Source organism: Cricetulus griseus, chromosome 8 (genome assembly GCF_003668045.3).
Source record: "Cricetulus griseus strain 17A/GY chromosome 8, alternate assembly CriGri-PICRH-1.0, whole genome shotgun sequence".
NCBI classification, from domain to species: Eukaryota; Metazoa; Chordata; class Mammalia; order Rodentia; family Cricetidae; genus Cricetulus; species Cricetulus griseus.
Genome location: NC_048601.1, coordinates 59,772,503 through 59,785,925, shown reverse-complemented (window position 1 = coordinate 59,785,925; position 13,423 = coordinate 59,772,503). Strand labels below are relative to the sequence as shown.

The window sequence follows — 13,423 nt, the reverse complement described above, 5'->3', positions numbered from 1 at the left end:
GCAAATCAGCAAAGCCACAAGCTCTTACCACTACCTCAGGTGAATGGGATGATCCTGACTCCACCAAACCTCAGACTCTAACTTCTCAATGTGGCTGGAGTATCCTGAGACTTCATTGTCTTCCTATTCTCTGTGTGGCTGGAGAATCAATGCCTCATATTGAGCCTTCTTTCTTTAGTCTGGCTGGAGAATCAATGCCAGCTCTAAGATCTTGCTTCTGTCCTATATACCTCCCTAAAGCTGGGATTAAGGGCATGTGACTCCCAGTTCCTGGAATCAAAGGAATGAATTGTTTCTCTTTAGGACTGTATCAATCTTATGTAGATCTGGGTGAACTTGGACTCCCAGAGATCTGTCTATCTCTTAATCCTGAGTCTTATAATTAAAACTGTGTACCACCACCTTCTAGCTTCTGGCTGTATGGATTAAAGGTGTGTATCACCACCACCCCATCTCCTGATCTCTATATTTTGTGACTGACTTTGGTGTTTTAATCCTCAAGCAAGCTTTAGGATATACCCTTTAAGTCAAGATAAATACATTGTTTTAACCCTTGTTTTGCCTATCTTCATAGTATGTTATTGTTTTTAACACTGATTTGATCACCCACTGGTCTGAAGACTTCTTCATAAGACAGTCACAATCTGTGCTATAGCCAGTGTGACTAGGCCACAGCATGATCATGGGGTTCCCCACTCAGATCTTGCTATTCCTGTTGCTCTGGTACCCAGGTAAGGAAGCACATCAATGGTCATTTGTTTAGACCATATGATTAGTCCTGACTGAATTTATCAGGCAATTTATCTTACTACATGCTTACATTTGTGATTTTAATTGCAGGTGGCAGATGTGACATCAAAATGACACAAACTCCATCCTCCCTGTCTGGATCTTTGGGAGACAGAGTCACCCTCATTTGCAAGGCTAGTGAGGACATTTCAAATGCATTATCATGGTACCAGCAGAAACCAGAGCAAGTTCCTAAGCTCCTGATCTGTGATGCAAACATCTTGGAACATGGAGTCCCATTGAGGTTCAGTGGCAGTGGGTTTTCTCTTGAAATCAGCAGCCTGGTGGCTGAAGATGCTGGCACATATTTCTGTCAGCAAGTTTATGATACTTCTCCAACAGTGATACATGTCATGTCATAAACCATCCAGAGAAGAAGAATTGTGAGGCTGGTTTGCCTCACCTGCTCCTCCTGGTGTCTGCATCAGCTTAGAGTCATTGTCAGGCACTGTGTGGCATTGAAGGACACTGGAGGTGGAGGGTTAGCCAAGCAAATCTCATGAGTTCCCAACTTTTAGTATTTTCAGCATCAGCAGCACAAAAACAATTACAATCCCAAATTCCGTAAATACATAGGTTAAAATACTTAGTGGTCTGAGTTGTATATTCATTTGAGATCATGAAACAAAGCATAAGACAGCATAAATACAAGAAGCTAGGATTTGGGATCTATTCTGTATCCATTAACTTGCTTACATAGAGTTGTGTCCATTTGTAAAGAAGTTCATTTACCAAAGAACTTGTGGACTGGGTAAACATGTGCCCCTGATACTTGGCCTTGTAGCACAAGTTTGGAGTATCTGGGCCCCCATCTGTCTTTAGTAGCATGATGGTGATACATACTATAGCTCTTACATATGTCCTTGTGTCTGTCCAATCTGTGTTGCTGGATATCGTACTGCTTTTCTGACTCTCAGATCTTATGTGAGGGCTCATAAATGAGCATTTCTCTGAGAAAAGATACATAGACCAGTGTAGGGAGCCGTCCCTGCATTCTCCATTACAAGATGGCGCCTGCATCCGGCAGGCACCGAATGTAAACAAGATTATTGCGCAGGCGCTGGGTAATTTTCCATTCCTTGATCTCTGCCTATTCCGTGGCGTCATATGGCCGGATGAGCTGCAGCCAATCATGGGGTGACACGTCCGAGGCGGCAGTTGCCAGCCTTTATTAGGGGACGGGATTCTTGGCTTGGGGTCTCCGCTCTGGTAAGCTTATGCTCTCCTCTCAAGACGCATTAAAGCTTTCCTGCAGAAGGATCCGAGTGTCCTGCGTATGATTTCTTGCTGGCGAGAAATACAGAGCGCGCGGGACATATGGTGCGGAAACCCGGGAACATGTGAACATTTCCAGCACCTCGGAGACCCCTCTAACGAGGCGGATTCAGAACTGCAGGGTGGTAAATTCGGAGAGGTATGTTTTTTCTGGACTTTGGCTTGGGAATGTTGCTATTGTGGGAGGTTAATATAGAGGCTTCTATGCTTTTACTAGGAGCTATTTTGACTTTTCTCACTGTTGTAGCAATCTTAAAGAAGTCCAGAATTACATATCAGAAACCGAATGTGGTGAGAGATGGGGCGCGCCTAACAATAAAATATAAGAAAAAAGGACCTCCCGGGATGTCTAGTGACAAGGGAGTGAATAATTTGTTAAGAGAAACAGCAATAAATAAGAAAAAAGGACCTCCTGGAATGTCTACTGACAAGGGAGTGAATAATTTGTTAGATGATTCTGTAAATAAGTTTAAAGCTTTAAATCTTGATAGCTCTAATGACTCTAAAAGCTCAAGAGATGGGGTTTTGGAAGGAACAGCTCAGCTGGATGAGGGAGAGACAGAGAAGGAGGGAGAGAAAATAGGGAATAACCGGTCACACCCCGGTAAATTTAAGAGACCTATTAATCCAGCGGGTGTACTTCCATCAGCACCCCCACTATTTGGTACCGACTCCTTTTTACCATCAGAGGAGCGGAGAAAATTACAAATGGCTTTCCCAGTCTTTGATAGGGGAAAAGGCCATGCATGTTATTCAACACTGCTTGGAGGCCTGGGATGCCTGGGAAAAGCCTCATATCCTAAAGATGCTCAAGTAATTTATGTATGCTTGTTTTAAAATGTTCTATTTCCTGGTACGGCCATTTTGTAGCTGGTCACATGACTGACGGTAGCCATTTTGCTAAAGTTAAAAAAAGGATACTTAGACCGCCATCTTAACTAAAGGTGACCACATGGAAATCAGAGGTACCATCTTAGAAACAAGTTTTTCAGTTAAGATTTAAAATGTTAATGCTTCTATATATTACAAAAAGACCTTAAGGGAATTTAAATTTCTTTTAAAACCAGTTTTCAAATGTTTAATTTTATTAATGTTTGTACTTAAAGAGCTTCAATTTAGAATTATTTTTAAGCAAAGCCTGACAATGTAAAGTTCTTGTTTTGTAAAAGATGCTAATCTATTATGTTGGTAGCACACACCTTTAAGCTCAGGGTGTTGGTGACACACGCCTTTAAGTTTTGGGCGTTGGCGGCATACGCCTTTAATCCCAACACTTGGGAGTAAGAGGCAGATGGATCTTTATGAGTTCAAGGCCTGCCTGGTCCGGCAGATCGAATTCCAGGACAGGCTCCAAAGTCAGAGAAAAACCCTGCCTCAGAAAGAAGTTAAGCTACTGTTTAAGAAAGTTCAGCTGTATTACAGAAATAAGACTTTACCTAGCCACCTGTATGCTTCTTAAAAACAGATAATGGGCCGGCTTATACCTCTCAAAAGTTCCGACACTTCTACAGACAGATGGAAATTACCCATCTAACTGGCCTACCTTATAATCCTCAAGGACAAGGCATTGTGGAACGTGCCCATCGCACACTTAAGTCTTATTTAATCAAACAAAAGGAGGGAATGGGAGCATCCTTACCCTCGGTGCCAAGAGTTGCAATATCCATGGCACTCTTTACCCTTAATTTTCTAAACACCGACGTTCAGGGCCATACAGCGGCCAAGCGTCATACCTCAGAACCTGATAGATCTAAGGAGATGGTAAAATGGAAAGATGTCTTAACTGGTCTTTGGAGAGGCCCGGATCCTATTCTCATAAGATCCAGGGGAGCGATATGTGTTTTTCCACAGGATGAAGAGAATCCCCTGTGGATCCCGGAAAGACTCACCCGAAGAGCCCCTTTGGACCCTCAAAAGTCGGAACTCCACCCTCTCCCCGGGAGTTGAGAGCCGCTATTATCCAGATTAACTCCTGTCCTTGACGGAGGGACTGTCATCATGGATTGCTTCAGCTGTCTCCTATTTTAAGGAAATGGGTGGAGGTGGGATTGTTTGGTGCAGCCGTTTGCTGCGGATTGATGTTGCTTCTCTGGCTGGTCTGTAGGCTCAGGGCTCAAACTAAGAGAGACAAGGTGGTTATCGCCCAAGCGCTTGTAGCTTTGGAACAAGGGGCTTCCACTGATATTTGGATAACTATGCTTAAGCAATAGGCCGCTGGCCAGACAGCTCTTGCACACCCGGAGCCTAGGCTCATTGCACAGGGTAGAGTGCCTGGCTTGAGCAGCCCATGAGGGATGTCGAGCAAGGCATCGCACAGAGAGTTGCCCAGTATGCAGGCTTCTCTGGGAGGCATGTTGTCCTGCATAAGGGTTGCCTGCCCTAGTCTCCCTTTCCCAGAAAAACGACAGAGGACAGGTCGAGAGCGCTTTGGGTCAAGCTAACAGCCTGATGGCGACTCTTGTACACAGTCTTAATATTTGATTGGGAAGGTACAACCTCTGCCTCTATCCCTCAACATTTGGGTGACCTATTTGCTTGTAAAAATATAAAGCCTTATCATTAATTAATAAAAAAGGGGGATCTGTAGGGAGCCGTCCCTGCATTCTCCATTACAAGATGGCGCCTGCATCCGGCAGGCACCGAATGTAAACAAGATTATTGCGCAGGCGCTGGGTAATTTTCCATTCCTTGATCTCTGCCTATTCCGTGGCGTCATATGGCCGGATGAGCTGCAGCCAATCATGGGGTGACACGTCCGAGGCGGCGGTTGCCAGCCTTTATTAGGGGACAGGATTCTTGGCTTGGGGTCTCCGCTCTGGTAAGCTTATGCTCTCCTCTCAAGACGCATTAAAGCTTTCCTGCAGAAGGATCCGAGTGTCCTGCGTATGATTTCTTGCTGGCGAGAAATACAGAGCGCGCGGGACAGACCAGCATTCACCAGCACCAGTTATATAACTGTCATTTTATTGGAAAGATAAAGTAAATTAGTGCTCTGCCTTCTGTAAGTTTTTAAACATCGATGCATTTGTATAATAAGAAAAAGAATATTTTTCTTTAAATTTCTATGTATGTCATGACATTCCTCCTATTTAGATTGTGATTTAATGAGGAATCTGAATTTGTTGTTTTTTATATTTATTTTACATATCAATCCCAGGTCCCACTCACTCCCAACTACCTGTTCCCCCCACTTCCCAACCTAACTCCATCCATTCTTCAGAGAGAGTCAGGCCTCCAATGGGGAGTCATAAAAATCTCTCACATCCATTTAGGCAGAACCAAGGCCTTCTCCCCTGTATCTAGGCTGAACAAGGTATCCCACCACAGGAAATGGGCTCCAAAATCCAGTTCATGTACTAGGGATAAACACCCGTTCCAATGATAGTAGCCACATAAGGTGCCCAAGCTCCCCAATTTTCACCCACATTTAGAGGGCCAACTGCAGTTTTATGCAGGTTCTCCAGATGTCAGTCTGGAATCAGTGAGCTCCCTCTTGCCCTTGTCACTTGTGTGTTGGCTTCCCCATCATAGTCTGCTCTTAATATTACCTATTGTCTTCTCCCCTTATCACCAAGTTTTTGGAAGCCCATTTCTCAGATATTCTTTGTCTTGTTTTTGTCCTACAACAATTGGCCCTCCTTTACAGTATGAGACTAAGAGTAGAATGAGTCAATATACATATCTAAGTTTGTACATAAAGATGCTGACAGAAATGAGCCTGGAGCACCACCAGAAAACTACTGTGGGGACCAAAGAACATTAAGATCCCATCCCTAGGCATGCAAATTAATAAAATCAGGAATAAAAAGGGGGACATAGCAAAGGACAGAGAGGAAATCCAGAGAATCATCAGGTTATACATTAAAAACCTAGATTCCTCCAAATTTGAAAATCTAAAGGAAATGAACAATTTTCTGGACAGATTTCACTTCCCAAAATTAATTCAAGGACAGATAAGCAACTTAAATATACCAATAAACTCTAATGAAATTGAAGCAGTCATTCGAAGTTTCCCAACCAAAAAAATCCCAGGGCCAAATGACTATAGTGCAGAATTCTACCAGAAATTCTAAGTACAGCTAACACCAATTCTTCTCAAAGTATTCCACACAATAGAAGCAGAAGGGTCATTACCAACATTGATACCCAAGCCACAAAAAGATAAAACTAAGAAAGAGACCTAAGACCAATATCCCTCATGAATATTGAATCAAAAATTCTCAATAAAATATTTCCAAATCAAATCCAAAGTCACATGGGAGAAACCATCCATCCCGATAAATTAGGCTTCATCCTAGGGATGCAAGGATGGTTCAACACATGAAACTTCATCAATGTAATGCACCAAATAAATATACTGAGGGAAAAAATCACATGATCATCTCACTAGATGCCGAAAAAGCCTTTGACAAAATCCAACACCCCTTCATGAGAAAGTTCCTGGCAAATTCAGGGATAACAGGAACATAACCCAACAAAATAAAAGCAATATAAGGCAAGCTGACAGCCATCATCAAATTAAATGAAGAGAAACTCAATGCAATTCCTCTAAAATCAGGAACAAGACAAGGCTGTCCACTCACTCCATACCTCTTCAATATTGTCCCTGATGTTCTCTCTAGAGCAATAATGGAGATCAAGGGAATACAAATGAAAAGGAAGAATGAAACTCTCACTATTTGCAGATGATATGATAGTCTACATACGTGAATCAAAAAACTCAACCAGTGAACTCCTACAGATGATAAACACTTCAGCAAAGTGGCAGGATACAAGATTAACTCAAAAAAATCTATAGGCCTAATATATACGGATAACACATTGGTGGAGAAAGAAATCAGAGAAGCAACACCCTTTACAATTGCCACAAACAACATAAAATACATTGGAGTAACACTAACCAAAATAGTGACACACCTGTACCATAAGAATTTCGAGTCTCTAAAGAGAGAAATTAAAGAAGATACACAAAAATGGGGAGATCTCCCATGCTCTTGGATAGTCAGGGTCAACATAATAAAAATGACAATCTTGTTAAAAGCAATCTACAGATTCAATGCAATCCCCAACACAATTCCAACAAAATTATTCACTGACCTTGAAAGAACAATTCTGAACTTTATATGGAGAAACAAGAGACCCAGGATAGTCAAAACAACCCTGTACAATAGAGGAACTTCTGGAGGCATCACCATCCCAAAATATAACATCTATTACAGAGCTATAGTCCTGAAAACAGCTTGGTATTGGCACAAAATAGACAGGTAGACCAATGGAATAGAGTTGAAAACCCTGATATAAGCCCACACCCTATGAACACCTAATTTTTGACAAACAATCCAAATATATATGCAGTAACAAAGAGAATATCTTCAACAAATGGTGGTAGCATAACTGGATGCAAACATGTAGAAGATTACAGATAGACCCAAGCCTTTTTCCCTGTACAAAAATTAAGTCAAAATGGATCAAAGACCTCAACATAAACCCCAGCCACACTGAACCTACTAGAAGACAAAGTGGGAAATACACTTGAATTAATCAGTACAGGAGAGTGCTTCCTGAGCATAACATCAGTAGCATGGACACTGAGACCAACAATTAATAAAGGGGACCTTCTGAAACTGAGAAGCTTCAGTTGGACAAAGGACATAGCAAGACAAAAGGACAGCCCACAGACTGGGAAAAGATATTCACCACCCCACATCTGACAGAAGGCTGGTCTCCAAAATATACAAAGTACTCAAGAAGCTATTCTTGAAAACACCAAACAATCTAATTAAAAAATGGGGTGCAGAACTAAATAGGCAATTCTCAATTGAGGAATCTAAAATGCCTGAAAGATACAAAGGAAAGTGTTCAACATGTGTAGCCATTAGGGAAATGCAAATAAAAACAATTCATAGCAGCATTATTTTTAATAGCCAGAATCTGGAAACATCCTAGATGCCCCTCAAAAAAAAAAAAAAGGAGAGCAAGAAAAGAGATACCATAATAGAAGGAGCCATTAAAGGTTTGAAAAGAAATCTAGCACTAGGAAAATGTCCAGATCTACAGGAAGATCCCAAATAACAAGCTAAGCAATAGTGAAGAGGCTACCTTAAATACCCTTCCCCTATGATGAGACTGATGACTACATTAAATGTCATCCTAAAGTCTAGAGCCTTAAAGTCTAGAGCCTTACATCCAGTCACTGATGGAAGCAGAAACAGAAACCCACAGCTAAGCACTGAGCCGATCTCCTGGAATCCAGTTGCAAAGAGGGAGGAGTGATGAGCAAATGGGTCAAGACTAGGCTGGAGAAACACACAGAAACACCTGCACTGAACAACATGTTGCTCATGGACCCCAGATTGATAGCTGGGAAACCAGCATAGGACTGATCCAGACACCCTGATGAGGATGTCAGCTTGGAACTCTGGTTAATCTGTGGGCTTCTAGTAGTGTATCAGTATTTATTCCTAGTATATTAATGGGCTTTGGGAGCCCACTCCACATAGAGGGATAGTCTCTCAGCCTAGACACAAAGAGGAGGGTCTAGGCCCTGCTCCAAATGATATGACAGACTTATCAGATTCCCCATGGAAGCTCTCACCCTCCCTAGGGAGCAGAAAGGGGATTTTATCGTGGGTCAGTTGGGGGCGGGGTGAGAAAACTGGGATTGCCATGTAAAAGAAGCTTGTTTCTAATTTAAATAAAAAAGGGAAAAATATAAATCCTTCATATTCAAGCAACAATTTGTGGTAATGTATTGCAGAAAGAATAGAAGGATAATAGTGAGTTCCCCTTTGCATTTTGTATAAAGGATTTTTTTTCATAGCAAAAGATGTAAGAGACATTGAACCCATTATTTTTGCTGGACTCTGCAAACATTTTCATGAGGTGTTTCATGAGTTTTCAGGCTCTTGGGCAGACGAGGGAAGTTGCAGGTCCAGGGCTGTGAGTGGTGCAAGCAGCTGGTGAGACTCTCAGAAGAGGTTTTTGTTGGAGAGTGAAGCACTGTGGGAGGAGCACTATAATCCTGCAAACAGTAGTCATCTCCCATGTCTTCAGCCTGGATGTTGCTGATGGTGAGAGTGAAGTCTGTCCCAGATCCACTGCCTGTGAAGCGATCAGGGACCCCAGTGTACCGAGTGGATGCATGGTAGATCAGCAGTTTAGGAGACTGCCCTGCTTTCTGCTGGTACCAGGCCAAGTAGTTCTTCTGATTTGCACTGTATAAAAGACTCTGACTGGACTTGCAGCTAATGGTGGCCCTTTCTCCTGCTGACACAGCCAGGAAGGATGGAGACTGTGTCATCACGATATCTGCACAGGCACCTGCAATCAGAAAAACCAATAATCATGTATATAATAAAAAGATTTTAAGACATATAAAATTAGTCATTCAATGTCCTTGTTGCAACATGTTGTCAAAGTACTATGACATAAAAATATTAAACGCTGGCACACATTATGAATTTCTTATATACAAAGAAGAGACTCTGAAAATATAATACTCTTCTCACCATACACCCAGAGCAGAAGAGACATGAGGACCTGGGTGTGTGACTCCATCTTGCTACCCTGGCCTGTCTGATGATGCTTAGTTCTCACTATCAAGGCCTGGTATATAATTCAAAGCATCTGGGCCAGGCTGGAGGGTCCCATGCAAATCAGTCAGCAAATACAAAAGCAGATGCGTGGGCAGTAGGTGTGAGAGTGGCTGGTGTCAATCAGCAGGCAAATATATCGTCACAGAGAGCAACATATATAACTGAAGATATTGGCTTTCAGCTCTCCAATAGAAGTCTACAAGGTTCCCTAGTATAAGCTTTGGTTAAAATCTAAGAATATTTAAATCAGGTGACCTTTGCAGAAACATTAGGGGAGCTTTATCTGATTGACAGTTCTTTTGAAACATTATGTTTAAAAAAGTTACAACAACAAATTAGATATCATAGAGGAAACAAAAATGTGCAACAAAAGAAAAGAAGGGTGGAAGGTAGAAAAGAGTAAAGCCCAAAATGAGAGAATTCATGCTAATTTTTCTCATTATCTCCCATCTCCAAACCCATTCTTAATCCTAAGCAAAATGACATTTGTGCTGCAGATTCTGGACCAAAAATGGAACAGAGCTGCAAACAGAGGTGCAAAGAACAGACCTTATTCACTCTGTGGTAATCATTGGGGCAATAAATTATACCTGAGAGCTGAGGAACTTTAATCATAAAGCAAAGGTAAACACAACAGAAACAAACAAGTATACATACTCTTCACACCTTCAGAAAACAGAAAGAATGCTTTAGATTGGGGGGATGAAAAGAACAAGATTTCTTCAAGAATTTATGGATGCAGACCAAAACTGCCAAAAGTGTCTAGTAGAGAAATGCATGTTATTGAGTAATCTAGAAATTAGCAATATTGAAACTGGTTAAGATGGTCTTGCTGACATAGTGAACAGGAAAAGACATTCCCAGAAGGGACGTAGCATCGCAAATCAAGTAACTGTTTTACAGAGACCAATGGGCCTCTACATCAGAGATTGTTGTCATATAAAGGAAAAACATGTTTGAGTATGAATGAAAATCAAAAGCAATAAAAAAATGAAGCACAGAACATTCCTGGACTTCAGATTAGTGGCCTCTGAAAATGTATGTAGGAAGTGCATTATAAACCCAGTATTATGTGTAATCTACAAGAAACAGATAAATAAATAGATAAATAATTAAATAAATAAATGTGGCAATGAGTCAAGATTCACATTTGTAATGCCAATTCTGGGGACACAGAAGTAGGAGCATCATGAGGTTGAGGGCAGACTGAGATACATGACATATTCTAGGCCAGGATAATCTATGCTTGGAGTCAATCTCTCAAAAATTTTTGTCATACCAAAAAAAAAAAAACGCCAAGCATTGGTGGCACATGCCTTTAATCCCAGCACTCTGGAGGCAGAGGCAGGCAGATCTCTATGAATTAAAGGCCAGTCTCCAGAGCAAGTGCCAAGATAGGCTCCAAAGCTACACAGAGAAACCCTGTCTCATAAAACCAAAACAAAAAAATAGCAATGGGGGGTAACTGAGAACGTGGGAGTTTAGTACTTTATTCAAGATATTACAAGAGTTTCTACAACAGAGTGATAGCCATGAAGAAAATTTGCCTGCTCAAGGAGCCCAGTCATGCATGCTGCTTCTCTCATGCAGGAATGTGCAGATTCTCTGAGTCTGTGTGACAGGATGAGGTTGGAGAAGCAGCCTGTCATAGCTGAGGGCTCTTTGCCACCCATTTCAAAATGCACTTAAGATAAACCCATTAGTGACCCATCAGCTTCAACATGCATGATGGCATACTGGGAGAGAAATAGAGATGATGTCAGCATCTTCTTTCTTATTTTTTTTGTCTATGTGTTTCTGGTATGCACACATTCTTGTGCAATACACATATGTGGTGCCTAAAAAAGACAGAATAGGGAGTCAGATTCCCTGGAACTGGAGTCATAAATCATTGTGAGTCACCATGTGGGTACTGGGAATGAACATAGATCTTCTGGAAGAACAGCCAGTGAGTTCTCTTAAACATTGAAATATCTCCACAGCCTCACAAATGCCTTCTGAGTAAATAGGCAAGATGGAAAATTCCTGAAAAAAATAAAGACCTGTGCACCACTAAAGACTATAACTAAGGAAGAGGAGATCAGGGGAAAGAAGAGGCTGTTTAAATGGCTTCTAAAGGCTCCTTGTGACTTGTAAAGTCTGTTCTTTGAACCTGAGAAGTGCAACAAATTGCTTACATATGAAAATGACTTCATTTGAAAGCAGGAGTTTGTAGTTAATTTTTCTCTTCTCTCTTCTTACTTCAGGGACCAGGGGATTACCTTGATGCAGAATTCAGTTTTCCTCTCTATCAAGACTGAAGAGTCTGAGTGCATTTCTGGGAGAACCATATCAGTAAAGACTTAACTTCTGGGCTCACAAGCATGTGTTCTTGTCTCTCTTTGTTGTTATTATAGAACACCTATAAAAGCAAGTTGAGTAAGCTTTGTTCCTTACTTTGGAACATAGATTGATTGAGGCCTCAGTTCGAGCATAAAACTAATATAATATGGAAGACACAGTGGAAGGAGCTTCTAGCAGCTGCTCACATCACAACCACAACTAAGATGCAAAGAGTGAAGGAAGCTAGAGCTCAACTCGCTTTCTCTATATTGTGCAGGTCAAGAATCACACACAAGGCATGGTCTTGCCCACACGTGAAAGGATTTTCCAATATCAATTCACCTAATAAAGATAATCCCTCTCAGACTTTCACAGAAGCTATTCATAACCTAGATAATCTCACAAGTATGTGTACATATACGTACATGTATATGTATGTCATCAGTTCTTCAACTTCAATCATTTACAATTTCCTTGAGGTACGTGAATTAAAATCAATTAGAAATATTGAAATATATATCACTTTTAACTCTGGTTCCTTTATCAATTGAACACCAGGATTCATTCTTTTTGGTTGTAACTTTCTACACATTTGTTTAGGCTCCTTTCCTTTTCAATAACGATGCTCACCAAATGTACCTTAGATCCCAGCACTCAATTCAGTAGAACATAGATGACCTTCCAGAAAAGGATTCCCCCATCATATATCTCATAATGTATTGAGAGAAATGGCCACTCGAATTCTAAAGTCATGAGGAGAGAAAGGCTGATCATAAGAAAAAGGTGGCAGGGAAGGTCAAATAACTGACACATACAAGTAAAATTCAGTGGTGTATTCTTGGAGAAGCATGCTAAGAGACAGTGAGCTTTCCCTCTCCCTCACTTGCCTCAAGGTATCCCACACTCTGCCCAAGCAACACACCTAGACTTGTGTAAGTTTCTTTGTTCATGTTCACTCTTATACCATTTACCCTTCCCCTACTGCCTCAAGCTAGTGAGGGACCTGACTCCTTTACCAGCTGCAACACTCTGGAAAGCAGGCCTTGAGCCTGGGCTGACGCCATTGATGAGTGATGTGGATGGGATGCCTTCTGTACATATGTTTCTCTTATTCTTAGTTTAATAAAGCACTGTGGCCAATGAGGCAGGACAATAGGTGGGTCTAGGAGAGAAGGAGAATTCTGGGAAGGACAGTCACAGAGAGATGTGATGTAGACTGCAATGGAGTAAGAGTCCTGGGCCTTTTATCTGGTAAGATAAGGCCCCTGTGAGTATGGGAGGCCTGGCCCCTTTCCTAATCTGCTGTATTTGGCATGGGTGGGGGAGAAATGCCCCCATCAATGCTTGAGGCAATTGGGAGAACTGCCTCTCAGGTTCAAGAGCAAAGAACTCCTACTACTCTGACCAGCTACAACAATTGTGAGAAAAGACCCAGAACCTTG

The 13,423-nt window shown here is 41.5% G+C and overlaps 2 gene segments (V, D, J or C); one reads left to right on the top strand and one right to left on the bottom strand.

Annotated features, from left to right (window-relative positions):
• The first annotated feature begins 676 nt into the window (after window positions 1-676).
• Window positions 677-1,151, top strand: LOC113837065. The segment is given in 2 exon segments: window positions 677-731; window positions 841-1,151. Coding segments are annotated over 2 exon segments (366 nt in total).
• Window positions 1,152-8,911: 7,760 nt separating this feature from the next.
• Window positions 8,912-9,621, bottom strand: LOC118237668. The segment is given in 2 exon segments: window positions 8,912-9,384; window positions 9,573-9,621. Coding segments are annotated over 2 exon segments (522 nt in total).
• Between the last annotated feature and the right edge of the window lie 3,802 nt (window positions 9,622-13,423).